This window comes from Molothrus ater, chromosome 5 (genome assembly GCF_012460135.2).
Source record: "Molothrus ater isolate BHLD 08-10-18 breed brown headed cowbird chromosome 5, BPBGC_Mater_1.1, whole genome shotgun sequence".
NCBI classification, from domain to species: Eukaryota; Metazoa; Chordata; class Aves; order Passeriformes; family Icteridae; genus Molothrus; species Molothrus ater.
Window position 1 is genome coordinate 50,013,981 of NC_050482.2, and position 27,736 is coordinate 50,041,716.

Consider the following 27,736-nt stretch of genomic DNA (forward strand, 5'->3'; position numbering starts at 1 on the left):
GAGTGCACTGAAAATAATGCAAAGACTGCATGCCTGGGATACCTGAGCAGCCAAAATAATATTGCCTAGGTCAGGGGACTGAATTCCTCTGTTAATTCACAGGGCCTGAAGCATTTCAATGAGAAAGTCAGCAAAGGTGAGCACTTCTGGCCCAGCAAGGGATGCTCACGGTAAGACCCCAAGATGGCCTTTGCATTGGAAATGAAGTGTAACAAGAGTTTATGTGCAGCACTGCATGGGAAGGCTGTGAATACAGCAGGACAGAGGAAGGTAGGATATCCCCAGAAGCTACTTGGACCATACTGAGAAAAAATTAGTATGCACAAGATGGAAATTATGTCTATAGGAAGGACTAGAGAGATCCTGTTTGGGTTGGTTTTTTGGTTGTTGTTGTTTTTTTGGGGTTTTTTCTTCTTTTTTTTTTTTTTTTTTCTGAAGGCCTAAGTCTATGGGAAGATAAAGAAAACCGGTATTCTTCTGGCCAAAAATGTATAGATTTCCCATCCCCCAAAAAATGCTATGAATTGACTATCACTGTGTGAAACTGCATTGGAATAAGCCACATTTTCTTTCTATAGTCCAGCTTGGGAGCACTGGAGGAGCATTAATCTCCCAAAGGACAGCCTGTCCTTGCAGCTATTTCTGGGCTTTCTGCCAGGGCAAAAGCTATTTGAAAGATTTTATCATCATTCTTTCTTCATTCCCCAACACTGCAGCTGTGGATTTATTTTTGTAAGCTTGCTGCAAAGGTGCATCTGATTCTCCACACACACGTGAAGAAGTTATCTGCAGTGATGGTTTCCTCTTTTCCTTTTGAAAGAGAAGGACATGCACCTGGGTCTCTCTAAAGGCAGGGTGAAGAGGAAGGTAGTTATAAATATTATGATAACAGCAGGAACAAGCTTATGAGAAGGGGCTTTGTGAGCAGTGAACTGTACAAGGATGGTTGGTTACATGGGGGAATATTGGACTCCTGTTTACCATGAAGCACAAAACTGGCTGAGGAATTGGAGCCTGAGGGTCACACTCTGTTTGTGTGAAGTCTATCTCACTGCCCCTTAATTCAGAGGAAAAATAACTGAGACAGAAATCCCATCAGGTGTGCCAACTTCAGATTCAAACAGCTTTTATATAAGGCAGATTGGGGGAATTCTGCTGTTTCCAAGGATGTAGAAGAACTAGGCTTCTCCAGGGGTAGGTAAAGCCTGCATTACATGCACTACAATCTAGTTCTGGACATGGTATCATGCTCTATCCAAGCTGCAAGGAATCAGTTGAAGAACATTTGTTCTGTGAGGCTGTGAGAAAAAGGAGAGAGCTCCTGCAGTTTGCAAAATATAAAATCAGTTACTAGGCAGGAGGCCATCAGACATTTTACCCTTGTGGGCTGGAGCTTGTGACGGTGTCCTGGGTGTTCCTTGGCTCCTGCTGCAGGCTGGACAAGCTGCTGGGCTGCAGAGCCAAGTGGCGTGATGCTTGCTGTGCCTAACTGAAGCCTGGAGGAAAAGTCTAGATAAAAAATGCAGAGGAAGAGTCAGCCCTGATCTCCAGCCCCTGTAAAATCTTAACTAAGTTACTAAGTATGGAAACACAGCGTCATTTCAAGCAGGCGTTGCAGGAGATTGCCATATGGGCTGCCTCTGCAAAACCACAAGCTCGGAGCCTCAGCAAGCACTGACGGTGCTGACTGCTCTTTAAGGGCAGGTTTCTGATTCTACTGCAAGGAGTTCTGAAAAGCACTCACATGGCTGCAGAGAGCAAAGCAGCGTGGATGCATCATGCATTCCTCCTCACCTGTTCCAGCTCTGATCTACCTTCCCTGGAGTGAGTGTCATTTGGTAAATTGGACCTGCCTACCCTCTGCAGGGCTGTAGAAACCAGAATCATGAACTTACTGGCCAGCTCATCCACTTGCAGAGCATGAATGCAGAGAAAAATTGGTTTTAGCCACAAGTGGCTCACCGACAGTCCTGCCAGGGCTGCCAGGGCATTTACCCCCTCCCCACCCCACAGACAGGGGTGGGGAGGGGATAAACGTGCTGCTAATTTTTCAGGCTTCAGGAGAACTGGGTAAGGGTAGCAGAACACAGGAGATGCTCCCTCAGCCCTGGCTGCTGCCAGGTGTAAGCAGAAGTTGTTATGGCTCTAAGGGAAGAGGAGGTGATTGCCCTGTGGTGGGAAGGGGGAATCAGTATGAGGAGGAGAGGAGGGTTTTCCCCTACACAGGGAGGCCACCGACTGATAGACTCACAGCCACTTTTCTGCGGCTCAACTGAGACCAAGCACAATGACACCTCAGGTGCAAATTTGACCAAAACCTTGGGGCTTTTCTGCCTCTAATGATCCCCATCCCCAACCTGGTTGATGCAGCTGAATTGAAGGACACCTATTACATTGGTCTACCTCCTAAACCACAACAGAGTTCCTTGTCCCTGCTTGCAGTCTCCAGTTTGCAGTGCACCCCATTCATACGGTACCTGGTCACCAGTGCCCTTACCCAGGAGGTTTGAGACTACTCAAACATGATTCCAAGGGGAGGGTCTTAGTTATCCACCCCCTCCACAGTGTGACACAAGCCCTAACTCCTGATGGGGACCCTTCTTGTAAATAGCAACCAGGCACAGCTGTAAGCACAGACAGGTGCCTCTGAGGGCCCGGCCATTCAGCCCTCCATGGCAGCAACCAGCTCCTGCTGCCAGCAGCACCATCCCTGGGCTGGAGCAGCCTTGGCACACCAGGCCCCCAGCGCACAGCTGTTATCCCACCTCACTCTAAGGGCTTGGGCAAGGAGCAGGGATGAAGGACTGCAGCCCTAACCTGAGAGCTTAAGGAGCTCAAATGTCAGAGACCATGACCCTCAGCAGGCTGCAACTGGAGAAACCATTCCCCAAGGTTCCCTTAAGGACCTCTCCCCTCTCCACTCCAGCCCATGGAGAAACCATTCTCCAAGGTTTCCCTAAGGACCTTGCCCCTCCCCACTCCAGCACAGACTGGAGCCCTGATGTCACTGCACTGCATGTGTGCCAGCCAGGCTCAGATGTCCAGCACCTGAGCCCAGCAGCTGAGGAAGCCACACTAGTGGTGTGTCCATATGCCAAAGGGATTAAGCAGTGTTAAATGGGGGTATCAGTGGCCAAAAAAATAAATTGAGCATAGATGAAGTAGTTTTAAAATGGCACATCCCAAATCCTTAACACCCCCAACACCCCCACACAAACACAGGTGCTCCAGCACATCAGTACCCTCCCTGCACAGCTGAGGCAGGATCAGAGCTGAACTAGTTCTATGGACCAACTCAGCTACAGCCTTGGCCATATAAAGGCAGAATTATCTTTAAAAATTTGACTCATCAGTGGCTGGCTGAAGCAGACTTTCACACTGATACAGGAACATGACCCATCAGTAATCCCCATCCACTTGGCCCAGCTCACACCAGTTTGACAGGGCCAGTCAACAGCTCCTGCTCTGGTTTTGGCACTAGGGAGACCCACAGGATAGTGAACACTGGTGCTTGCTCTGAACTTTGTCTCCTAACAAGCTTTCTTAAACCAGTGTTCACAACTTTATTTTGTCCCTGGACTCTTTTCCTCCCTTCAGAGAAATACCCACATCTGAAAATAAGCACCTCCCACCACATGGTATTACTGACTTTATGTCTTCCATGACTCTCCAATCTCACTTGTTTCAATGGGCTTACAAATTGCTGAAAACCCTCAGTGTTACTTTAGAATACATGTAAATTGTTGAGGGGCCAAGTCAACTGCAACACTTTCCACACACTCCAGTTCCAAGCACTCTGTGCACTTGCACTGCATCCACACCCAGAACAAGCAGCACCAAGTGACACACTGCACTCGCCAGACACACAATAGCTTGTTGTGCTTGTACTTACACCGAGGTGTGGTTCAAGTCATGCTGGTTTTACAGGTACCACTCATCACACACCATCATTGCACATTTACTACAAAATTATTTATTAGACAGCAATACACAGCTTTAGCAGGAAGCTTATATACATGCACACAACACTGCTGACTACCCTACTCAGGGACTCTAGCTCTTTTGCCCTTGGCCTTGCGGACCTCTTCTATCAGATCTTTTAAGTACTGAATTTCCTTACTAAGGGAATCTGCTTTCTCCTTCAGGGCCTGGTTCTTCTGCTCCAACTCTCTGCACTCCCCAGACAGTGCCTCCTGCTCCGCCCTCTTTTTCTGCCGGTAACGCGTGGCAGCAGTTTTATTCTGCTCCATCTTTTTTAGTTTCTTATCCATTTTCTTTTCTCCTTTCACCTTAGCTGACACTACCTTCTCTGCAGGATGATCGTATGGTTTGGACTGCACAGAGCCACAAGGGGCATCTGCAGGGAACTGGTTGCCATTGGGGGATCCAAGTGAATTGGTGGGGCTGTGTTGGGGGGTTCCCAGGTAGGAGTCTGGGCTCATGCATATTCCACTATCATCTGAGTGGTTCTCATCCTCTTTCTCAGACTTGGTGATCACCACCACCACAGTGGGGTACTCCCTCTTTCTTTCTCCTTCCAGAACATCCACTTCACTTCCTAGTTCTAAACTAAATGAGTGGTCTGAAGTGGAAGTCAGAGACCCTGGGGAGAGGGGAAAAGACCAAAGGGAAGCCAATGGGGCCATTGGATCTGCTCCAACGGGGATTCGGGGAGATGGGTGATTACGTTATTCATCAGTGGAAGTTCTTTGTTGTGAAATTCCTGGATGGTAGCATTAAATAGATCACACGTGTCTTCCAACGTGGCCATCAGCTCGTCTGGTGAGACGGTGGCTTCCAGATGTTCCATACCTAACAGGGCATCAAAATCAAATTCCTTCAGATCCATCTTCTCCACCATCCACTCCATGCCAGAGAAGGCATCCTCTGCACAATACAGAAAGTAGATTACCACTTCAGTAAGCCATCTCACAGTGCAACTCAAGCTTATGAAAACAATCTATCAGTTTATCAACTCAGCATCCTTGCTCTCTCATGTATTATAGCACAAAGAGTAGACCATCAGGAAAAAATACTCTTTCATTAAGCTCCTCAAACTGCAGGGTACAACATAACCAGCTCTTGTGACATTCCAACCCTCCTATTTAAATACCAGAAGAATTCAGGGACATTCACAACATACAACCATGCTTTCTTATTGTTACCTCTGTCAAGGAACAGAAACAGCTGGTGTGTTATTTTAAGGCCAGCACAAGAGGCACTTTACCATAACCAGCAAATGTTTGTAGGGTAAGCAGCATAGCATACACTCTTTCCAAGCCCAGGTAACACACCTAAGATCGCCTTCAGATTTAAGAAAACCTAGCAATTTAATTTCAACTGGAATGTTGTGTTACTATGTAATTGTTGCCCTTTACGAAAAGAAGTAATACCTTACCCTGACTGCTATCTATGGTGTTGCCTAAACTGTCCACAGCAAGCCAATTGGAGGAGACTGCCTTAGCCTTGTCGCTGGAGAACCCATGCGAACCGAGGGGCTCGGCCACCTCCAGGTAGTCATCTAGGAGTCCCAGACTTTCCTCAGCCACCGAACACGGCTGGCTGAAGGGGGATATTGAATCCCCCAACAGCATCTCGTTGTTCAAGAAGCTCATTTTCGTCAGCTTTTAATGCTTTGACGTCGAAGGATGTAGACAAGTAGAAGGTTTTTTCGTCGACTACAGCAATGCTGCTGTGCGATGCCGTGAAAAACCTGCGAACAGAACTTGCACCCATCAGTATTTGGTTCGACCAACATAGTAGCCTTTTCTACCGGGGGCGCCTCAGGGAGCACGGCGGAACTTCACAAATTATCTCAATTCTTTATTTCTGTGCTGCTGCGCGTCCCCCGCCTCCCTCGGGGCCGGCCCCGCCCACCCGTCGCCATTTCGCGGTGCCACCGCCATTTTGTGTCCTGCCACGTTTCCACCGCGGCTCCAGCACCGCACAGGACTGCGCGCCCCATGGCCAGGGCAGGCTTAACGCTACATTACTACAACACTTAACATTACTATTGAAGCCAGATGAGTAACAAGCCCGTTCATCTATCTGCGATTCCAGCACGTGGTCCGTAAGACTCAAAACCCTACAACCTCTAATGCCCCATTTTCCCTTACATACAGCAGCACGTTCCCTCGCGAGAGCCAAGAAATCCTCCCTGGGAGAGTCCCTTATTCCCATGAAAATCTCAGAAAATAAATATTACAGAATAAAATGCCAGATTTTTTCGAAAGCAAGGTTTTTCGAACGATAGGAAACGTAGACGCTCGTAAATTCTTTCGAAATGGCATTTCCTGTTATTTCTGACACTCGCCGCACCCATTTTCGCTCTACAAAGAGCTCCCCACCTCGCACCCATTTGGGCGTAACTAGGTAATTAGTGTATTACATTAGTATACCTAGATATTTCCCCCCGCTCCCCGTGAGAAACCTACAAACACCACACGCGCATTAAACGCATCCCAAGAGGGTAAGAGGGCGCCTATCACCACACAAGAGAGGGAGCAGCCGTCCCTCACACACGATACTCACGCCATGGTTGCAGATGCCGGGGGTGTGCTGAGGCCGCCGCCGCTGCTGCTGCCCCTGGTGCACTGGCCGATGCCGCCGCTGGCCCTGCCGCCTTAAAGAGCCATGGCGGCCAGGGGAGGGAGGGCTGCTCTTATCCGCGCCGCGCGGGAGGTGCTGCGCACACTGACAGAGCCACGCACACAACCTCCTCTCTCGGCGACAGGAAACAATGAGGTGGCACCGGCGCTGCTCCGCTTTTATATATGGACGCGTGTCCAGAAAAGCTGCAGCGCTGAGGTATCCTTCCGCCAGGCGTCACCTGCCTGTCACCAGCAGCTCGGGGCCTGTGGCCTGTCTTTGTGGGCTTCTCTCCTGCCGTTCTACTACGAGTTAAACACAGGAGCCGCCGACAAAACGCCACAGCTCCACGACGGAACAGTGAAGAAGGGACTATATGATGTATACATGCGCGTCGGCACCCCTACTTCGGGCGCGGCTGTGACACGTGACCAGAGCGACTGAGGACGCGCCCCCCCCCCCCCCCCCCCCCCGCGGGGAGCGTTGGGGGGGGGGGGGGGGGGAATTTTACCCGCCAACAAAGACCCGGAGCTCGCGCGGAAGACGTCACGCAGCTCACCACGTGGGAAGGGCGGCGCTCATTGGCTGTGGGAGAGTCGTTTACGTGCCCCGTGGGCTGTCATTGGCCAGGGCTCGGAGGAGACCAATGCGGAGGGGAAGCGGGGCAGAAGGAACAGCGGGTGGGAAAATGGCGGCTGGACGGGGTGGGGGAAATAAAGATGATGCTGGGAGCGGGTCGAGAACGAGCGGCCGGGCAGGAAAATGGCGCCCGCTGACGGCAGCCCTGCGTTTCCCCTGACGTGCCCCTCTGAAGCAGAGTGCTCCCCACTTCGATTTCCAACGGCTCCTTTTGTTGGCCACACAAAGCCCCGCTGAAGTCAGGCGGGAGCTGGCGGCTGCGGCCCCGGCTGAGGCGCTGGCATGGCGCCCCCGAGGCGGCGGCAGCCCGCCATGGCCTCCTGCTCCCTTAGATAACGCGCTGCCTTCCCTCCCTGCCTGCCCCACACATGGAGTGCGTAGATTACGGGCTCCGGGCTGTTTGTTTTTGTGCGTACAGGAGGGCGTCTGCCCGCAGCCTCACAGCGGCCATGGCGCCGCACCGACCCGAGAGGCTTCTGAGGAGCCTGGCTGCAGAGCCGCGCTGCCCGGCAGCCGACAGTATCAGTCAAACTAGTGCCTTCAACCCATGCAAGGGCTGAAAATCAAGTTGGTTACTCCACAGGTGAGGAATAAAAATGTCGTCTGCCGTGCAATTTCATGCTGATGTAGTTGCTTCTCTCTTCTCTGTGCAGACATCACTCGACTGGTGTGAGCATTAATTGATCGCCTGTAGAGCCTCGCATCTACAAAGGGCAGTGTCACCTTGGGTAGCTTTCAAAGTGCGGTTTTGCATTTTATCTGATCCAAATCAACCTGCTTCCAGGAAAGAAAGTTAGGACTCTTTCCCCACCCAGTTCCTGCTTAAACAGTTCCACCATCTAGCCTGGTCCCCACTGAGACAGCTCACAGCAAGAAACTCACAGGGGTCAACACGTTTCCACTGGCTTCAGTTCCTTCATCATCCTTTCAGTCGGGTCACACAGGCACTGGACAGCTCCGGTGAGCTGGGAGTTTCAATACCTGTGTCATTCCTCACTGTGTCAGAGTTACCCAGATTCAAATGTTGATTTTCCACTTTGACAGCACCATCAGCTCTAAGAGCTGCAGTGGGACTTTGTTCAAACACCCTCATCCTGCAACTCAGCTTGCTCTCAGCTACTTCTGCAAAAGGCTCCACTATTTTCCATTTAAGGCTTCAGTAGTATTTGGGTAAAGCCATAGCCTTCACCTTGTTTGCTCAGGTCTAACTGCCTGGAATGTCTTAAAAAACTGGTTGATGATTTGCAAGGACGGAGCGTGACCTAATTTTTACTTTTAGCAGTCTGGTCTTAGCACTGTCACTACAAAGCAGAGTATGTCACTGTATGACATCTGTAATGTGAGCGCTGGCTGCTGAATTAAAAAGGGCAATTTTCCCTATATGTTGGTTTGTTGCTGTTTTATTTTGGTTGGTTGGTTTTGATTAATTCTTTCTCTCTTTCTTTGTAAGCACAGAATTTGAAATGACTCATTAAAATAGAGGAGGCAGAGAAAAATGTCCTCCAGTGCCAACAAACACCACTGTAGCAGTAGAGCAGTCTGAGATAACTGTTCTGATAAACACTATGGAGGAGGCAGATCTTGCCTCCAAGGAGAATTGAGAGGATGCAGCAGCTTTTAAAGAAGCCGAGTGGGTGATTGGCTGTGTGGATGGGTGGACAGCACTTCCATGTCCTCACTGGCTAAGGGAGAGCTCTCACATCCACTGCCCTGCCTGCCTTCCCTTCCTTTAAGTGAAAAGGCCGATTGTATGACCATAATAGCAGCTAAACAAACAGAAATGCACCCAATATTTATACACGCAATCCTTCATCCTGAAAAGATAATTATAGATTTCTCTGGAAGGACTCTGGGAATGTGTGCGCAAGAATCACGTAAGCAAAAATGAAGTAGGCAATGAGGAACTTAACCCAGATCTGCCTGTTTCCCAGCTGCCTGCTTTCCCTTTTGTGTGTGAACTGAGGTGGAAATTCATCTGTATTATGAGTTCCAGACAGATTTTCTGTAACAATCTCCAATCCAGAAAGTGAAATCAAGTAACAAGAAGCCAGCCATTTAGAGAAAAGCATAATTTCCCCTGTTTGCTGCAGAACTGCAGAATAACTGTTAGATCATTTAATGACCTACAAGCCCAATTCCTTCATAAATTATCTTTCTTCTTTTGTAGATATTATGTCAGACATATCTCCACTGTGTCTAGATTTTTTAAACCAAGGTAGAAGACACTTTATTTTAAAGCACAAATAACAATTTTTGGGAATTTTTGTACAAAAGAAATTACCAGTATTTCTAAGCACAGAACTACTAGCTACTCTTTACTAACTCAAAAGTGTCTAAAAAAATAATTTCTTTCCAATATTACATAATATATTTGTTGCTCAGAGACTGAGCAGCTCTGAAGAAAATTTAATTTCCAGCACAAAAAGGTGTCTTCTGAGGGAGCACCAATTTGTGTGCATGGTGAGTTAAGTCCTGCTGTCATGTTAACAGCTTTATCACCATGGATCTTATTTTCCTGTCCTGGGAACCTCAGCAAAGGGAACTCCTGGGATAAGCAAGATCCATCCTGACACAGAAACGAGGGGCCAGCTGCAGGAGAGAGGAGCTGCTCTTCCAGAGCTCGCTGCAGGAGAGGCCAAGGGCCTGGCTGGGAAGCAATGAAGTGCCCTGATAAATCCAGCACGGCAGAGAGCCACCTCCAGCCAAACAGCATCAGGAGGTGGAAAACTAATACTCCTCATTCACCCTCCTCCTTCCTTAGGATTGAAGGTCAATATATGGGCTTTTATAACCTCTCTGGTTTTTGGTTGTTGTTGTTGTTGTTTTCTTGATAAAGTAAACATTTTAAAGAAAAGATTTTCTTCTTCCACCAGCAAGAATACGGGAGACAAACATGCTGAATGCTGCTAGTAAGCACACTAAAGACAGAGAGGACGTAAATGTTTCCATAGTAACATCCCTCACACAGTCTAGACAGGCTGCATGGGACGCTCTCAGGGACTGTCAGTGGCAGGGAAGTGCTGGGCCTTTCTAGCAGGGGAGCAGGGGTGCTGGGAGGAGTGGGAATGGCTGGGGCCGGGGGGGGGGGGGGAAACCAGCAAAAGTAACAGTGACACAGATGTCTGCTCTTCTCTGGAGAAAGCTGCAGCCAGGGGGAAGGTGGGCTGACACTGCACTGGGAGAGTGCATGATGGCCATGGTGGCACTGGGCAGGCAGCTTTGGGCCCCGCTGAGCCTCAGTGCCCCGGAGAAGGAGCAGATGGGCTTTCTGCTGGCCCTGGGCTCTGCTGGGCTGCCTGGGGAGGAGGGGGCACTGCCTGCTTTGCAGAAGGGTTAATGTCAGGCAAGCCCCAAGGGGATTCTAATGAGGGATAACTTGAGTCCTTTGAACCTTCCATCAGGAGGGACAGGAAGCCTTACCCTCTACTTCAATGAACAAAGCATTTCCAGAGACTAGCAGGAATTTTTCCTGGAGACAGAGTGCTGAGGAAAACACAAGGGAGGAATGAGGCAAAGCAGAGAGACATTTTGAGCAATTTTGAGGGAGAATTATCTACAACCTCTATGGCACAGACTAATTCACAGTACTTGCTTGCTTCTTTCTTCATGTGGTACAAACAGGTATCTGAAAGATATTTTCTGCCAGATTCTCATTGTAAGCTCTTTAGGGATTGCTTTATAGATGTTCCATTTTAAAACTAGATCAAAAAGCAAATATATATGATTAAAGATCAGGCTGGCAGGTATTAACATCCATCTTTTATTACATACAAAATAAGTTATCCATATGCTCTGCCTCGTTTGTTTTGGACTAGTACACCAAATGGAATCTCTAATAAATCATTCACTGCTTACCCACTCCCTCACTGTCTTCTGTTTCCATCCTGCTATGTAAATATCCCTGACATTAGAAATGAGACTAATAAAAAAGAGGATTAAATCTGCAATTTACATCTGCAACTTACAGTTCAATTATTTCACACAGTTATGGAAACAACCCTGGTTGTCCACCTACATTTTTCTTACTGAACAAACTTGGGCATGCCAAACACATGCTGATAGCTCACAAAATAATGTGTCTCCAGAGGCATAGTTACTCAGAATCAGCCAGGCTGTGGCCAGCTGCCACAAGTAAAAACATTGTGCAAATCTGGTAAGAGGGAGGTGAGTTGTAACTTGCCCAAGCATGAGTTTCCTAAGCAAAGCTACAACTGGCTGAATATTATGTTTAACAAAAAATATGCATGAAGGAGGGAGAGGAGGGGGTTCTGACTTTTGTTCTGACCATTAGGGGATATTTTTAGTTGTCTCATTGTCCAGCCTTATTTTATTATGATGAAAGGACTTGGGGGTCAAGAATAATCCTTCATGTGCATTAGAACATGTGGGCTCAGTTTAGCACACAAACAAAAGCTTTCCAGTTATCCAAGCAATGAACAGAAACACATTTCATGTCAACTATTTTTCTTCATGGGCCTGTAGTTGATGTGACCCCTCTGCAGACTGTGTGCTCAGTGTCTATCAAAATGTATGTACCTGCAAGTTATCAGCATCTGCTGGAGTCACACCTGCCAGGTGTCTTGTGCCCTTCCGTGCAAAAGGATGAGGAGGACAGTGACAATGCACATTGCTTATTTTCTACCAATGTGAAGTTAGCAAGACCTGAGGCCTGACAAGCAGGTACAGATTATAAGACTGCAGCATCCCAGCCCAGTCACCAGGGCGTGAGTTAACTTCAGTGGAGTTCTCCTTCAGTGTCTCACTGCCCCTTAGAGCAGTCAAGGGATCTTTTGGGGGTGTGTGAGATGAGGTCTCTTTGATTCTGGTGCTGGCAGGCAGCTTCAGCAAGAACACTGACACGACAAATGTTCAGATGAAGCTCTGAAACTCATTTGAGGATAAATCACTGTTGAGGCTGGAGCTGCCCAGGTCCCTGGGGAGGAACACAGCAGCCATTATTCAGTAATAATTTTCCACTCTCCACAGGCAGCAGCTTCTCAGTGTTTACCAGCAGACTTTGTACTGTTTTAATATATATTTGTTTACAAAGGAGAAGAGAAAAAATCCTGGCGGATGTTGACACAACTGTGATACCATTGAGTTTATAGCTTTTCCTGAAGGAATGCTATTTTCTCTCCTAAGGTCTCTGTGTTAGGGGATTTGGCAAATTATGTTAGAAAGATCATTTCAGAAGACTTTGAGCCTGTTCTGCTCCCTGCACTTGTACATGGACTGACAGGTGGCCTCCTCAGGTGTGTTACAGGTGGCCTGGCCATGGGCAGGCTGGATAATAGTCCCCAAAGAAGACTTTGCAGCCAAAGTACCATATTGTGTAGGTGCTGTGTCCTCTCAACCCACCTGCCCTCTTGCTGCCATTGCTGTGGTGCCTGGTGAGGGAGGTTTGCAGTTCTCTTACTGGAAGGAGGTTTCTGTGCTTGACTGCAGAGAGAACTGGTTTGAGACCTAACCCAGGTCTGTCAGGAGCCAGCCACAGCAGCCCAGCTCTGCTGGGGAGGCACTCAGAGTGTGAGACTGTTGAGGCCCTGTCCTGGCTTCAGGAGGAGACATCTCTGGGTTTGAGGCAATGCTGGTGCTGTTCAGAAAGGTAACATTTGAGCCATTCACCTCAGTCATGCAATGTCAGTAAGATGTGCTTGGATGCTGAGCACTTATCAGAAATACAGGTCTCCCCCAGGCAGGGCAGGCTTACAAAAGGGTAAATCTGTCCCAGGGCACAAAGCTTGGGAGTCACCGGTCTGCTGGTGACACCAAACATCCTCCTTGGCAGTGCTAGGTGATGGACTGAAGATGCATTATTCTTCAGTCATTATCTTGTTTTACATAGAAAAAGAAAAAGTTACAAAATTTTTAAAAATTAAAAAAAAAGAGGAGAAAGATTCCTAGCCCAAAACATAATGTGGTAAATAGGTATGATTCGTGCTGATAAAATTGAAACAGTAATCAGTATTGATACAGTAATTAATATTTGGAAATAATAAAACAGTTAAAAGTTGTAATGCCAAGAAAGGGAGAGGAGGGGCTCCAGCCCCCCTCCCTGCAGATGTTCAAGGACAGGAGAAAAAAGCAAGAGACAATAGTTACTAAAAATTAACAGAAGGAAGGGAAAATCTGCTTGGGTCCCAGGAAAATGCCAGCTATAAGAGATTTATTGCTTTGACGCTTAAATGCAGTACTATGTTAGTCTTGGCTTACATTATACTGGCTTGGTGTAACCCAAAGATGAATTAAAGGACATCGAGGAAGAAGAGAGGCCTTCATCAGTGACGACCCCCAAAGACTTGTGCGACCACCAAAACGAGTGGTGGAGCATGCGCAGCAAAGGCGGTGATGAGGGCGGAGGTAGAAGTGTGATGAATCGAAAATGGGAGGAGATGGCATTGACACATGGCATATAAGGGGGGAATCTTCACTTGGCAGGCTCGTACGTGAGATGACAGGGGTCCAGAACCCTGCACTTCGTACCCCGCGTTTATCTTTTGCTTATGCGCTATTACTGGAACCAAATTATCCCTTATTTTTGATCAAATTATATTCTCAATATATATTTTCTAAACTATTCAATTAAAATTGCTGCTATTGCAAATATTGTTTGGGTTTTTTTTATTATGGGATAATTGGGCATACATAACAACAAGCTCACTGCTCCTTGGTTAAGAAAAGGCACCAGACTAGGTCTAGGTGTTTTCTACTGTCTCTCTCACAACGACAGGCAGCAGTTTGGAAAAGAGAAGGTTTGTGCCTTGGTCACGTCCTTGCCTGAGCAGAACCCAGCCTCCCTGTGAGTGCCAGGCAGCTGGGCCCCTGCCATGTGCTCTCTAACAAGCACCATGGGAGCTGCAGCTCTGCAGCCTCTGGGACAGCTGTGCCTTGTAGTGCCTTGGCTGCAGCACACCTCTGACAGCGCTGCAAACAAGCAGCAGCTAAATATGATTCACATCTTATTATCCATGTAAGTGCTGGTACTTACTGTCTCCAAGGTCCCCTGTGCTAAATAAATTCAGGAATCTGAAAGCAAAAATGTCATTCTGCCATAGTGCTTCCATTGCATCTTGCCTTTCAAGGGAGGTAAGGAGCCCACCAGGGCTCTAGGAGTTTTGAAGTAATGCCCATTGTGGGAGGTAAAGAGCCAACACAGTCCAACATTTGCATCTGTACCCTTGTGTCTGCTGCCTCTGAGGCCTGTCCTTTGCAATGCTGAGCACAATGAGACAAGAGGGTTGTACAGGACTGGGATCATTGTAGTGGGATGTCTTATGGGACAGTATCACCCCTGGGCTTCTGTAGAACAGTGACAATTCCACCACAGGGAGAGGAAGGGGAAAGGTGGAATTGCACTGAAGCCAGGGAATTGTTGCCTAACAAAAGAAAATCCTAAACAAAACAAGTAACACAAGTGAGCAACTTTTGTCCTTTATTTGTATGGAGAAGGCTTTTCATGAAGAACGTGGTTAGAATTTTTATATATTTCCCCTGAAAAGCTTAGCACTGAGTGTTAATAGACAGATCAAAGAGCTATTTAGCCACAGCAGCCAGGGAAATTGAACCAGGGCAGCAAAATAAAAATCAATCCAACTTTTAGTGTGTTTAATGTGATTTGGTTCAGAACTGACTTCTGCATGAGTACTTAGCAAAGCTTAAGATCATGAGAAGTTTGACTTCCTTGAGCCAAACTCTGTGTCCCACTCCCACTCTCGTTGCTTTTTGTAAAATGACAAGAATGTTTCCTATCTACAGAGTGACTTCAGATCTTCCCTGCCTTACCCACTGGTTTTACCACCCTCTTTTGCCTTATTGTTTGCAAGATTATTCCACAGGATCACATACTGTAAAGAAAAGAGTAATAGCCTGCTCACCAAGCACATTTCTGGGTCCTTGACTTGTGAGTAATGCTGTCCTTCTCAAAGTATGCTGGTAAAAGTTTTATCCTTGATTGTGCAAGGGACATTAAACCTATTCTAAGAAGGTTTGAATGTTACAAAAAAAAAAAAAAAAGAAAAGAGAGAGAAAAAAAAGAATAAAAGGGAGGGGAAAGATATTTCTTGAATCCTTCAGATCATAAACTCAGCCTGACAAGGATAAAGAAGATAAAATCTAGATATCTCAAGCAGTTCTCCTGGGGCTGGAAGCCAATACAGGGTTTCACTGGTAGAGGTAGAATCTCCCATTTCTTCCTTGCTGCATCTGAGAGCAAAGCCCCACATTTCAAGATCCAATCCCAGATTCAGTAAGCCATGCTGGAGCCACTGAATAGTGCAGGTAGTGAGCAAACATATCTTATCTGGAAGAAAATTTCCTCATTTGGAAGAGGCTCCTCTTTTTTTCTGTGAAACTAAAAGTTGGAAGAGGTGCTTCTTTTTTTTAATATGAGACTAAATTTAAAAAGCAGCAGCTGTCTGCAGCTTTTCTAAAGTGTAGAATATTAAAATAAACCTTAAAAAACCATGTATGCAACTAAGTATTTGGGAACAAAAAAAGAAACATTATCAATGCAGTTCAACAATTTAGCATGATAATCTCAAATTTGGGGTTCAGTCATCCTTCTTCCCCAGTTTAAGATTATATAAAAAAAAATAGGCCAGCATTTATGTATTTATTTTTAAAATTAAGAGATGTGAAAGTAAATAAAGAAAATGTAAACTCAGCTATATTAATATCCAGGACAGGACTGTGGTTATATAACAAAGTGGGCAAAATATTTTGCTTATTCCAAAATTCACTTTCCTCCTAGGGTATTTGTTCCTTAGGCTAAGAACAAAAGAGATTCTAAGTCTTTGCAGCCTGGAGAACTACTTGTGTTCTTCTTTGTAGCAACTTTTTCCATACTTGCAATAATTATCATCACTCCCCTCAATTATTTCTTCTTTACATTAAACAGACACTTATCTTTTGATCTTTCCTCCCTCTTCATGCCAGGACAGCTTTCATGCACAGGGGCAAACCGCTGTCTCTATTAACCATGTATTGCAGGCTCCAGGCATTCCAGGGGCTTTAACTTGAGGGGATAATGCCTGTCACAGATTTCAAAGAGCAGCTTATTTTAGCTGCTCCTGTAAGACTCTGTATGGCATGAAATGTGCTTGATCTCATCTGATCTGTTTCTACAGAACAGATTAAAGGAAAAAAAAGCAAAGCAACGCAGGCAAAGAATATTAGAAAAAAAGTTGGAGATGTAGACTCCCTTTGTATCATAAAATACCCTCTAAAACAGTTAATTACAGAGTCCTCATTAAGACAAGTCTTAATGGACAACGTTGCCACTGTAGCCGGTCTTCCAAGAATTAAGAAGCCTGAGACCCATCAACAGCAGCATGACTTCACACCTTATTTGACATCCAACATTTCCACTCCACCTTCCCAGGCAGGCACATAAAACTGGGAATTACTGTAAAGAACTTTACCATACCAGACATGGGCCCCTGGCAAAGCAGCTTCCTCGCTGCCTCAAGGCTGATGCCTGGATAAGAGAGGCCTGGCACACAAAAACCAGGGTGTGACTGAACAAGGGTGGGGGAGCCCGCACAGGAAAGTTTAATATTCCAGAGGCACGGAAGCCTCTGAAGTCTGGGGAGCCACATGAAAAGCAGGTGCCTGTCCGGGCACATCGGGGAGAGGAGGACAGGCTCCGCACCACAATTACGCATCGTCTTGTGACTGGTGTGGAAGCTGCCAGGGGCAGGACGCTGCTGCAGAGCTGATTGCTCCCTCGAGACAAGCTGCAAAGTGCTGAGTGCCCAGAGCTGCAAAGGGAAAGCAAGTGAATCAGCATGGGGCATGTCAGTCCCCAAGCACTGGTGTGGTGCAGAATTGTATCAGCATGAAGGTGAAGCACCAAGATGAAAGCAGAGCGGTTCCTTTGTTTATAAACACGCCAGAGACAACCAGGTTACTGTGGAAAGTAATTTTATTTCAGAATTCCACACACTCTTGTCACAGATCATGCACTTGGACTTTCCCCTTTGCAAATCCACAGCCTCCAGGCCTGGACGAGATGAGGCATCATCTCTTCACTTCTCACTGCTGCGCCCACATGCTAAGAATGAGGGCCCTGATGGCAGCTTGCCAGGGGGCAGAAAGCAGCCTCTTGTTTCCATAATTGTTTTTAAACACGAGAAAAGAAATCCATCTGACTTGAAAGATTAGCAGTGGAGCTCAGCAGCAGTGAAACCCACAGCTGAGCAAGTTGGTCCTCACCCTGTGGTTACAGGGAATAAGACGACAATCTCATGGAAGCTTGTGTGAGCTAAGCTAGAGCAGAACACAGGGAGACATTCTTGGAGCTGAGGCAGCCACCAGCCCAATGCATGCCCTGGGCCTCTTACAATCAATCTGTCTGAGCCGCTCTGCCAGGAAGGTGGCCTGGAGCTGCCCTTTTCACATTCAGCTTTAGGTTCTCCTGCTCTGTGCTACAGATTTGACCAGGAAGTAGCCCACCTGCAGGTAAGCCAGCCCTCCAGGCTGTACATCAACACATGTACTGCATTTAATACTGAAAGGTGCCAATTTGAAAGACTCTGCAACATTCTGTTTGACCCAAAGGCTGGGTGCAGCATTAGTGGTTGTTTCCTGCATACTTTCCCTACACCTTCCCTGTTTCTATTGCCTCTTATACCTGACCTTGCTCTTAAAATATTCCTAGTTGCAGTGTCCCTGTGACCCATCACATCTTTGGCCTTTGTCAAGACTGCCACTGCCAGGGCAGCTATTGCCTGCTGTGGTGGCTGCCTGTGGGAAGCGATCATTTGCCCCCTGAGAACAGGCTCATGGCTAGCTCAGAGGAGGGCAAAAGTGAAGGGAAGAAATGATGGAGATGGTTGATGCAAGTGAAGTGGAGCAGAGTCTACAAAAAAGGCAAAAAGGCAGCTTCAGTCTCCATTTGATACACAAATTGAGCTCAATAGCAGCAAAAAATGGCCATAAAATATTAATTCATTAGGTTGCCAGGAAGAAGTAAAAGCATTCATGTAAAAAATTATATATACAGATATGTATGTGACAACTGTTCTCAGGTCATATCTCACCTTTTCTTTTTTGTATCTAGTTTTAATGATTTCCAGCCACACTGCTGTTAAAATGTGAAGACCACAGTACTGGAGTCAGCACCAAGTGAGGGGTGACATCACACTGAAGAAATGAGCTTTGGGGGAACTCCTGACAACCCAGATATTTTAATATTTTTGTTGACCTTCAAGTAATTAAAAACAAGGGGAATTCCTCCCAATAGCCTATAGGCTCCAAGTCTCATCTGCCTGCTTTTAGGGTAGAAAGGCTGACATAAGAAAGGCAGTGGGGGGCAAGGGAAGGAAGAGGGGGGGAAAAATCTGGGAACCAGAGTGAAGAGCAATCAACAGTTGAACAACACTGACTGCTGCAAAACACAAAGTCATACAAATGGGATTCCTGTTAACCTTTGATAGGCTATAGACTTTATATACACACACAGACTCCAAAGTACACATCTGGCAGTCTAGAAAATACCAGTACCCTAAAGATTAAATAATTTAAAATGCAACATTGCGTTATCACTGTATACAGAATGCTGTCTGACACACTGGCTAAAATGGACGGATTGTCCAAGAAATTGCTCCCTCCCTCACCTCACCACTGCCTCTAAAAAAAACCCAGGATGAAAGACTTCCCTCCATGGTTCCACTCCTGAAATTCACCTTGAAACTTCTCTTTCAAAGATGGGGGAAGCCCTGAGAGGAAGGGAGGAGAAAAGGAAAAAAGGATTCCTGCTCCCTCCAAACTCTGCTGCTACAGTACTCCTCTCCACTGGCTAAGGAGGCTGGACAGCAAGGGTGAAAAAAGCTCCTAAAGCAGGGAAAAGGCAAACATGTTTCTGAAACAATAGTTATGCTGGTCTTTTGAGATACACACAGAGCTCCACATTCGGGGGGACACCTTCTCTCCTACTTCCTGAAGACAGCAGGTGGCTAAATGCAGAGTATAAAGAGTCTACAGCCTGAGAGCAGCCACAGACAGGAGTGAGCAGAACTGCACTGCCAACAGGTCCAAAGAGATGGAATGGGAAGGTGTGCCCTCACCAGCTTTCTAAGAGTATTTGTAAAATGGGAGCACTGGAAAGTCAGCACATGGTAATGAGGAAGGGGATGGACAGCCTCAGTTCTGGGGAGGAGACTAAAGCACACAGAGCAGATGGCAAAGCTAATATATCCCTAAATGCCAGCTTTGTATATGTACCCTAATATCACTGTATGGGACAGAACCTTGCTGATGTCACCAGTTCAGTTCTATCACCTTCACAGCCTTTAGAGCTGGTGAGAATCTGGCTTGTGTGTGCTTATTCCAAAGCCCTTTGAGGCATGCAGTCTTGTTTCCACCTCCAGTAAACCAAAACAGCCATAAGCTCTTGGGGGGAAGTTAAAAAAAAAATAATCCCCATTCCCATGTGTGTCTCCCACCCCTCCCCTATAATCACCCTCTCTTCCTCTAGGCCAGAGACAATTGAAGAGCTGCCTTGTTCTCCACTCCCGAGGCCTTTCCCAGTAGATCTGGCTAGGCAGGAACAGCAAGCTCTGCTCCTTCAGCCTCATCACACAACCAGACCACAAAGGCTCCTTCCTCCCCTGTGACAGCCTCAACAAGAATTGTCTGTACAGGACGTTGTGTTGCAGCAGACTGGACAAATTTTGGCCCTTAATCCTGAACCCAGCTTCCAAAGGATGAGAAGGCTCCATGGGAGCAAGAGCTGCGTGAATTCTTCAATTTCAAGCTCTACAGCCCTAAATATTGCCAGTGTAATCATTATCCACTCAGAAATACAAAAAGAACCCTATCCGAAATATCTCACTCAGTCTGCCCTGCATGACTGGGCCAAAAGGACATAAAAGAAAGGAAAGTGAGACAGTGTAGGACAGCAGAGAAAAAGAAACATAGGGCAAAATCAGGCTGGAGGAAATTAAACAACCTCAGTGCAAGTCTGCTAAAATCATCACTGGATTTACCAGCCCAGTTCCACCTTCTTCAGACCAAAAAGGGTTTGCTGCAGTAAGTGTACTACAGAAGAAAGAAGTGCATAGTTTGGTTTATTTTTTTTGGTAGACACTAAAAACTCATCAGAATTTATGTGAAGATCTCAGAGCTGCAGTTTAAGCCTCTCCTCCCTAGCCAATGGGTACCTGTTGGGGCAGAGATGGTGGAAATGGACCAGTAGCACCAAGAAATTCAGTGGGAGCACCAACTCCAAAGCAGGAATTACTAATGAACCAAAAGGGGAGAGTGGTGAAGAGAGAGAGAGAGGGAGACAGGGAGAAGTGGAGGAGACATAATTTGCAGTAATCAAAGTCTGCATTGGCTAAACCCTATCAACACTTCCCTAGGTAAGGCCCCATTACGTCTGCAGCAAGACCTCTGGCTCCGACAGAGAGCTGTAGAGGGTGTAGCCCAACTCATCCACTTCTTCAGGGGTGAGCTCTGAGAACAAGTTCACCTTGGGGTTCAGGGCACTAGGGAGGACACCAGCCTCCAAGTGGCGGATCAGCCCCTTCAGGGCCTGCAAGAAGCGGTCAGCCAGCATGTCCTGGGACCAGTCAGACTCCTCCTGGGAGAGGTGCAGGATGACATTGGTGAGCTGGCTGGCAGTGAGGTGTCCCAGAGCCGGGTTTAACTTGCACACTGCTTTGAAGATCTTGAGGCACAAGCAGCGGCAGCCAGAATCCCCCTGGTCCAGGGCGCGGAGGCGAGCCGTTTCCGCTGGCCGCAGGCTCAGGCGCCACAAGTTGTCATTCTGGGCCAGTCGGTGAGGTTTGGCAACGAGGACGATGTCCCCCAGTGTCAGGGATGGCAGAAAGTCAATAAAAAGATGCCGATCTGCATCATACTGGACTTCCAGAGTCAAATCTGCTGGGGGAGCCGCTGGACGGATCACATAGTCCAAGAGACTCCCGATTGCTGGCCAGTTGATGGACCCAGCTACAACTTTTTCAAAGGTGTCTGCTACAGTTTTGGGGGAAAGGTAACCTCCCACCACACAGCGGTCCCAGTAGCTGCTCCCGCGAGGAAAGTACTCTGGGTTTTCTCGACGCACCAAGTAGAAGCCAGGAATGTTCATGATAGTGTCCTCCCCGGGGATACACGACCACAGGTTCTGCTCCAGCATGAGAGGTACAATGAGCTGGATGTGGTCAGCTGTCACTACCTTTCACAAGAGAGAAAAGTCAGTAAGAATAAGCTTTCTCACTCCACATTCATTTTATTCACCACCTTTAGATAGCCTTTTGTCCAAAGGAAGCTGGAATAAGGATTCAGCTGTCTCGCTTTCCTCTCTGCGTGGGATTCCCAGCCTCCCTTTGTTAAAAGGCATTCTGAAGGACTATTTCCAGCCATCAGTGGGATAATTCCAAGGTATAGCTGAAGCTAGTGCTTACGTGGTATGTACTATTTAGAGACCTGACATGGACTGCATATAGATGAATCATTCTGCCACATACTGCTTTAAATCTGCTCCTTGGTTGTGAGGTGCAGCTGGCCTAGGGCACAGCAACACCACATGACAATTTAAACAGGAGACAGAGTTTCAAGTTTCTTGACAAGCTTCCGTTGCCATGGTTTAATAATCCAATGCTACAGCTAGGTACACTGCCCTCACCTGGTCTGCCACATTGTTTGGAAAAAGGTTGTTAAAGATCCCTTTTCATCAATGTGATTAAGACCCCAGGTCTAAGTTTCACTGGACATTCCATGCTCCATTCCAGAGCTCTGACTCAAAAAAAGAAGTGTGCCTCTGAATCACTCACTATAGCCATGGGCATCTTGCCATCAGGGAGATATTGCAGCAGGGACTGCTGTCCAATCCAGGTCTGTCATGCATTAAAAAAAAAAAAAATAAAGGGTAGGAAAGACCTACATGAATACATGGGAGTTCTAAGGGAATGTTTTTGGATGGTTACAGAGGGATGGAGAGAAAACAGACATGTACCGGAGAAACAGCAAGAAAAACACAACTATAAGAAGAGACAGAGGAGAAACAAAGAAGGACAAAACAAGAAAGCAAAGGCTTTGCAGACAATGACAGAGCAGCCTGGTCATGCTTGTTCAAACAGCACTGTGGAAATCAACGCCTGGCTCCACAGTGGGAAAGGCAGCAGCAGGGGCCTTATTACTGAGGAATGCGGTGCTGAGCCAGCAGCGCCACCAGGGAAGCCTGAAACGCCCCTGCGTGGTCAGCCTCCTGACCGAGGAGCCCAGGAGTTACCTGCAGGTCATCGTAGAGGCTGCCGCTGAGGTACATGTCCCGCAGGGGCATGTCGGGCAGCTTGGCGCGCAGGAAGCTGCGCAGCTCCGCGCAGATATCCACGGCCGCCTGCTTGGCCCGAGCCTGCTCGTCCGCTGGGATCGCCACCCGCCGCCGGTAGTACGCCAGCAGCTTCTCCTGCAGGGACAGCCGAAGGCGGGACTTCTTCAGCTCCACCTGACTCCTCTTGGCAGATGGCTTGGGCTTTGTGGGTCGAAAGAAGTCTGCAGGACAGAAGGAGAACTGTTGAGGTTGCAGCTGATTTCGCTGCGAAGCGTTGCGCAGAACAGAATCTGCAGCGCGGAACTGCGGCCTCCCAGGTCTCAAAAAGCTCTTGGCAGACATTTTGCAGGCTTTACACAGCTACCACTCCAAAGGGGCACGCTGAGGAACTTCAAAACATACTAGTAAGAGCATCAAAATGGATGAAAACAAGTTACTAGATTTGAAATTTAGCCAGACTAATATTGTGTACAAGGATGTAATTTTAATGGCTACAGTGGGCAATATGTCAGCTCAATTTAATGAAAAATTCAGTGCTGTTACCAGTTCAAAAGCTTTCAGTGTGATCCCAGATCAGTGAATAAAACGCTTTTGAACAACCAGCATGATGTCTTTGAGTTTTTACCATTGAAACAGATTATTACAAACTACCAGTGAAACCCAGTCCTGACTAGCATGTGAGATCAGAGAAGACTGTGCCACCTGGAAATGAAACAGTTGTTGGGAGTCTGATCAGCACAGTTATTAGGATGATGAGCTGACAGATCCTGAGGCCATCCCAGCTCAGGCCATCATAGCTCCAGTGATACCCCCCTGAAACCTTCACTGCAAAAAGATCAGAGAGCCCACTCAGAGGCACAATGCAACAACACAAGGTTTACATTGTATCTGCATTACTAAACAATATCTGACCTGCACAGATTCTCTGAGTCCCTTCTTTTCTGACTGGTTTCCCAAAGAAATAAATCAATGCTTCCCATCCATTTCAGATTTCTCTTAACATAGATGAAGAGTTTCAGAAACTAACAATGAGAATTAAAGGGGAATTACAGATCCAAGAGAACTTTGGAAGGGCTGTGATCCCTAAGGGGCGCAGGAGAAATCACCAAGTCACTGGCCCCATTAAAGCAATTGGGTGTTGCCAAGTTTTGTTTGATGATTTTTTTGATGATTTGGCCACACAGCACATGAGGAATGGCTGACCAAGCTGTACACAAAGCCATCTATCCTAGCCTCAGCAGCTGCTGTCTCTTGTCCCACTGGGTTCTTTTGGATAGATTTGAATTTTTGTGTAAAGGAAATAATGCACTAAACCATAGGGAAGTGGATTTCATTGCCTATTTATGAAAAAAAAATTATTTTTGCATACTGAATTTTAATTTACTTCTAATTGAAGAATTTAAGACACCATCATCAATGTTTTTATTACTCAGCCCATATGCTTGGGGACTCCAATCAAATGATCTAGACCCCATTTAACACAGCTGTCTAGTTTTTAATGTTTCCTCAACAGAAAACCTATTGCCATCCCAAAGATATCTTCCTTTAAAATAATTTGGAAATCAAATTAATAGCTTGATTCTAAATTTTAGTTTAAATCTTCAAGTATAAATCTCCTGATATGAGTGATTGGGGATAGAAAGTAAAACCACTGAGAACAAAGAACCACCCACACATAACAAAACATGGCTGGATTCTAAATTACTGATTATCCCATCCAGAAAGAAAACTACAGGACACTTCCTATAGACTATTGAAGAGAAACACAGTGATAAGCAGCACTAAACATGGAAACATCGATCCAGAAATTATTCGGAAAATGGTAGCAATAATACAGGAAATACTGTTGTAAACTGATAGTACATTCACAGCTCAAATACTCTCCCCCTAAAAAGATGCAAGCAAACTGGAATGGCCCAAAGAAAGGCAGCAGAGTGCTTGAAACGAATGGAATAGCTTTCTATCAGGAAAGATTAGATATTCAGATTGAAAGAGCAAAAATTGGGGAGAATAAAGCTTAACATCATGAAGTCATGAGAGGAAGAAAGAGTGCAAATAGATGATCATTACTGACTTGTTCCCAATGTCAGTTCTGATTCTTGAAGGTACCAGTACACCTGCTTAAAAGAAAAACATAAAAATCCTGGGCCAGACACGGTATTTCCTTCTTCTGCATTCCATTAAAGAAATGCAGGGTTTATAGGCCTGGATGACTCTGTGATGCAGGAGGATGACCATGCCTCTTACCAGTGTCTGCAGCTGATGGATCAGTGGGAAGGGTCTGCAGGGAGCGGCTGAGGCTGCTCTTCATGTCCTGGGTCAGCAGGCGTGAGGAGGAGCCCAGCCAGTTTGGCTCTTCCCAGCTTCTCTTTCCCGACTGGCTCAAGCGAGTGGGGCTGCTGGGAGCACTGATTGCCCGGTCGTACATCTAAACCAGAAGGGTTTGAGTCACCAAGGGGCCAACGCTGGCATTGTACCCAGGCCACTGCCAGCACCCTGCTGCCAGAGCCGTGCCCGGTGCTGGCCGTGGCACTCCCTCCCTCTCTCCCTCCCTCTCTCATCCCCTCGCTCACCCTCTTGACGGCCAGCGTGGCGATGCCCAGCATGGCGGCGCCGCCCACGCCCAGCACCAGCCGCGCGTTGGCCAGCACAAAGTCAATGGCGGTGCCGATGCCGTTGTCATCCTTCTTCCCTCTGCGCTGCCCAGCGCCTGCCATCTCACCTGCGAGGGACAGGAGTCACACAGTGGGACAAAATGACAGTTCACCCCCTCCTCCCACACCTCACACCCACTGCTGCCCCAGGTTTTACCACAGGAAGGGACCACCCAGCCCTGCACCCTCTCTAATGATGTTCCCTCAAATTGCTGCTTGTTCCCAGCAGTGCCAGGACAGTACAGACCAAGCAACGTCCAGTGCCCCAGGGAACACATCCAAATTTGAGGTGAGGTTTCTAATAATTGAATAGGTTTAATGAAAGAAAGCAAAATTTACTTCCACAGTATTTTGCAATAAAATCCTGCGTATTAAGCAAAACCTTCTAACTATTCTGGTATTTTTCTTATAATTTGTGCTTCCCAACCAAAGCACATCCAATTTATTTTGTAATTTCTAATGTAACAAGTGTGATTTTGCTTACAGACAAGGCAATACAGGGTTGGTCAACTGTCTGGCATAGAGTGGAATCTTCCCCAAGAAGTGACAGGCAGTCTCAGAGCTTCCATTCACAGATTAATTTCTGAACAGTGTCCAATCCCAGATACTTCAAAGATGCCCAAGAATCAGCAGCAGAGACCGCAACACATCATAAAAGGAACAGCTCCCTTGCCTTCATTTGATGTTTATTCCTGCCCTGGAGGCTGGTGAGTTTGACTCTCAGACAAATCATGTAAAACACTGAGATGAATATTTTCTTACATGTGTACTTTTGTGTCCTCAAATTGCCATTAAATGTGACCTTGAGATTTAAATTTAAAGAGTCTCTCAGGCCACCATGGCCTCAAGCTGTGCCAGTGATGGCTCAAGCTGGACAGCAGAACGAATTTCCTCACAGAATGGGTAATTAGACATTGGATTGGGCTGCCCAGCAAGGTGATGGAGTCACCATCCCTGGGGGTGTTTAACTTGGACGTGACAGGCAGTGCCTTTTAGTTACAAGGTGGATATCAGTCAAAGATAGTAGTCAATGATGTCAGAGGCCTATTCCAACTTCAATGATTCTGTGATCCTGTAAAACACACTTTACCATCACTGTAGCCATAGGGGGATCCCCAGTGAACCTACATGAAAACACCAAGAAACTCCTGCACTGTGACTTTAGGGCTGTTTTCTGAGTCAGTGTTGAAGGCTCCAAGGATCTGAGCCTGCCTGCCTGTCTGGGGTGGTTGAAAACTGCTCTTTGTTTTTTCTAAAGCCAAGCTAGCGGCAATGTTCCTGCCTGGATGCACTAAGAATTCATTCACTTGTCATCCCCAAGCAGAACAAACCCCACACTTTTGCAAAGCTCACTGTAACAGCAGCATGAAGAACACGGTTATATCATTGTAAATGACCTACCTGTGACCTAATGCATTTATGAAGAGAACAGGAGAGCCCTCCTGGTGTGCCTGTGGAAGCACCTTCAGGACTTCTTCAAGAAAGTGGTGGGTAGTGAGTGTTAATCATCTCTTCTGGTGGGCGAGGGGATTTTGGAAAGAAGAGGGAGGTACGTGGGACCGGTGGGAGCTACAGGGAATGGCTAAACCAGGCCCCCGAGCCTGCTCCGCAGGAAAGCCTGCCCCTTCTCCAGCTGCCTTTCCTTGTCCTCCAGCCGCTGCAGCCCCTGGTTCCGGCGGAACTCGCGGCGGATGGAGGCCAGGTAGAAATCCCGGTCGGTGTAGCGCAGGCCGCGGCCGCGGCGCAGCAGAGCCCGGTACAGAGTCAGCACCGCCTCCCGGGACCACGCGGCCATGGGGGACAGCTGTGCGGTGCGGGCGGGCGACCGGCAGAGGAGTGACCGAGGGCGGGATCCGGGTCAGCTTCTCCCTCCCCGAGGGACCCGCCGGCCGCCGCTCGGTGGCGGGCCCCGCTCGGTGCCGGGGCCGCCTGTCCAACGGCGCGGGGTAACGGCCGGTCCGGGGCGCGGGCGGGCGCGGGGGCCGCTGCAGCCCCGCGGGAGGAGCGTGGCCGCCCCGCTCTCACCGGGCTGCGCGCGGGGCCGCTCCGGGCCGCTCCCGGGGTCACCCGGTAGCGCCGCGCTTCCGCTTCCGGGCCGCGCCCCCGCGCCCGCCAATGGCAGCGCCGGCACCGCGGGCAGCGAGCCGCGCGGGCCTGAGGTGGCGGCGGCGCGGCGCTACCGCCCCCTGGCGGCCGGGAGGGAGGGGAGCGGCCCGCGCCCGGCCCACCCCAGCAGCCCGGGATGCTCCGGCCGGGAAGGGCCCCGGCAGCCCGGGCTTCCGCTGCCCGGGGCTCCGTGTGCCGTGTGGGGCTCCCGCCGCCCGGGGCTCCGTGTGCCATGTGGGGCTCCGTGTGCCGTGTGGGGCTCCGTGTGCCGTGTGGGGCTCCCGCCGTCTGGGGCTCCATGTGCCGTGTGGGGGGTCCGTGCGCCGTGTGGGGCTCCGTGTGCCGCAACATAGCGCGCTGGCCAGAGAGGCAGCGTCTGCTGTGCGCCACGGTCACGAAGCGCGGATTCCGTGAAGTTGGAGAAGAGCTCTGAGGGCAGGGAGTCCAGGCTCTGGCTGAACAACACCTTGTC

General features: G+C 48.0%; 3 protein-coding genes across 3 annotated transcripts; all 3 read right to left on the reverse strand.

Moving 5' to 3' along the window:
- Window positions 1–3,950: 3,950 nt before the first annotated feature.
- On the reverse strand, window positions 3,951–5,625 carry ATF4 (activating transcription factor 4). Its single transcript, XM_036401069.2, is given in 3 exon segments — window positions 3,951–4,663; window positions 4,666–4,887; window positions 5,399–5,625. Coding segments are annotated over 3 exon segments (1,062 nt in total). The 5' UTR covers window positions 5,616–5,625; the 3' UTR covers window positions 3,951–4,040.
- Window positions 5,626–17,131: 11,506 nt separating this feature from the next.
- On the reverse strand, window positions 17,132–26,705 carry MIEF1 (mitochondrial elongation factor 1). The gene is made up of 5 exons (XM_036400942.2): window positions 26,560–26,705; window positions 25,078–25,226; window positions 24,752–24,932; window positions 22,463–22,725; window positions 17,132–21,406 (listed from the first exon to the last, which is right to left on the reverse strand). The coding sequence occupies exons 2-5, from the start codon at window positions 25,219–25,221 to the stop codon at window positions 20,600–20,602; spliced, it is 1,395 nt and encodes a 464-aa protein (XP_036256835.1). The 5' UTR covers window positions 25,222–25,226; window positions 26,560–26,705; the 3' UTR covers window positions 17,132–20,599.
- A 22-nt stretch (window positions 26,706–26,727) lies between these two features.
- On the reverse strand, window positions 26,728–27,204 carry LOC129046703 (MIEF1 upstream open reading frame protein). The gene has a single exon (XM_054514888.1). It carries the CDS (start codon window positions 26,951–26,953, stop codon window positions 26,741–26,743), a length of 213 nt encoding a protein of 70 aa, XP_054370863.1. The 5' UTR covers window positions 26,954–27,204; the 3' UTR covers window positions 26,728–26,740.
- Between the last annotated feature and the right edge of the window lie 532 nt (window positions 27,205–27,736).

Excerpts from the sequence above, each read along its gene's own strand:
- MIEF1 (XM_036400942.2), bottom strand. The coding sequence starts at position 25,221 with ATGGCAGGCGCTGGGCAGCGCAGAGGGAAGAAGGATGACAACGGCATC. Across the intron at positions 24,933-25,077 it reads CCACGCTGGCCGTCAAGAGG|ATGTACGACCGGGCAATCAG; the intron begins GTGAGCGAGGGG and ends CTTCTGGTTTAG. Across the intron at positions 22,726-24,751 it reads TCCATCAGCTGCAGACACTG|ACTTCTTTCGACCCACAAAG; the intron begins GTAAGAGGCATG and ends TCTGTCCTGCAG.
- LOC129046703 (XM_054514888.1), bottom strand. The coding sequence starts at position 26,953 with ATGGCCGCGTGGTCCCGGGAGGCGGTGCTGACTCTGTACCGGGCTCTG.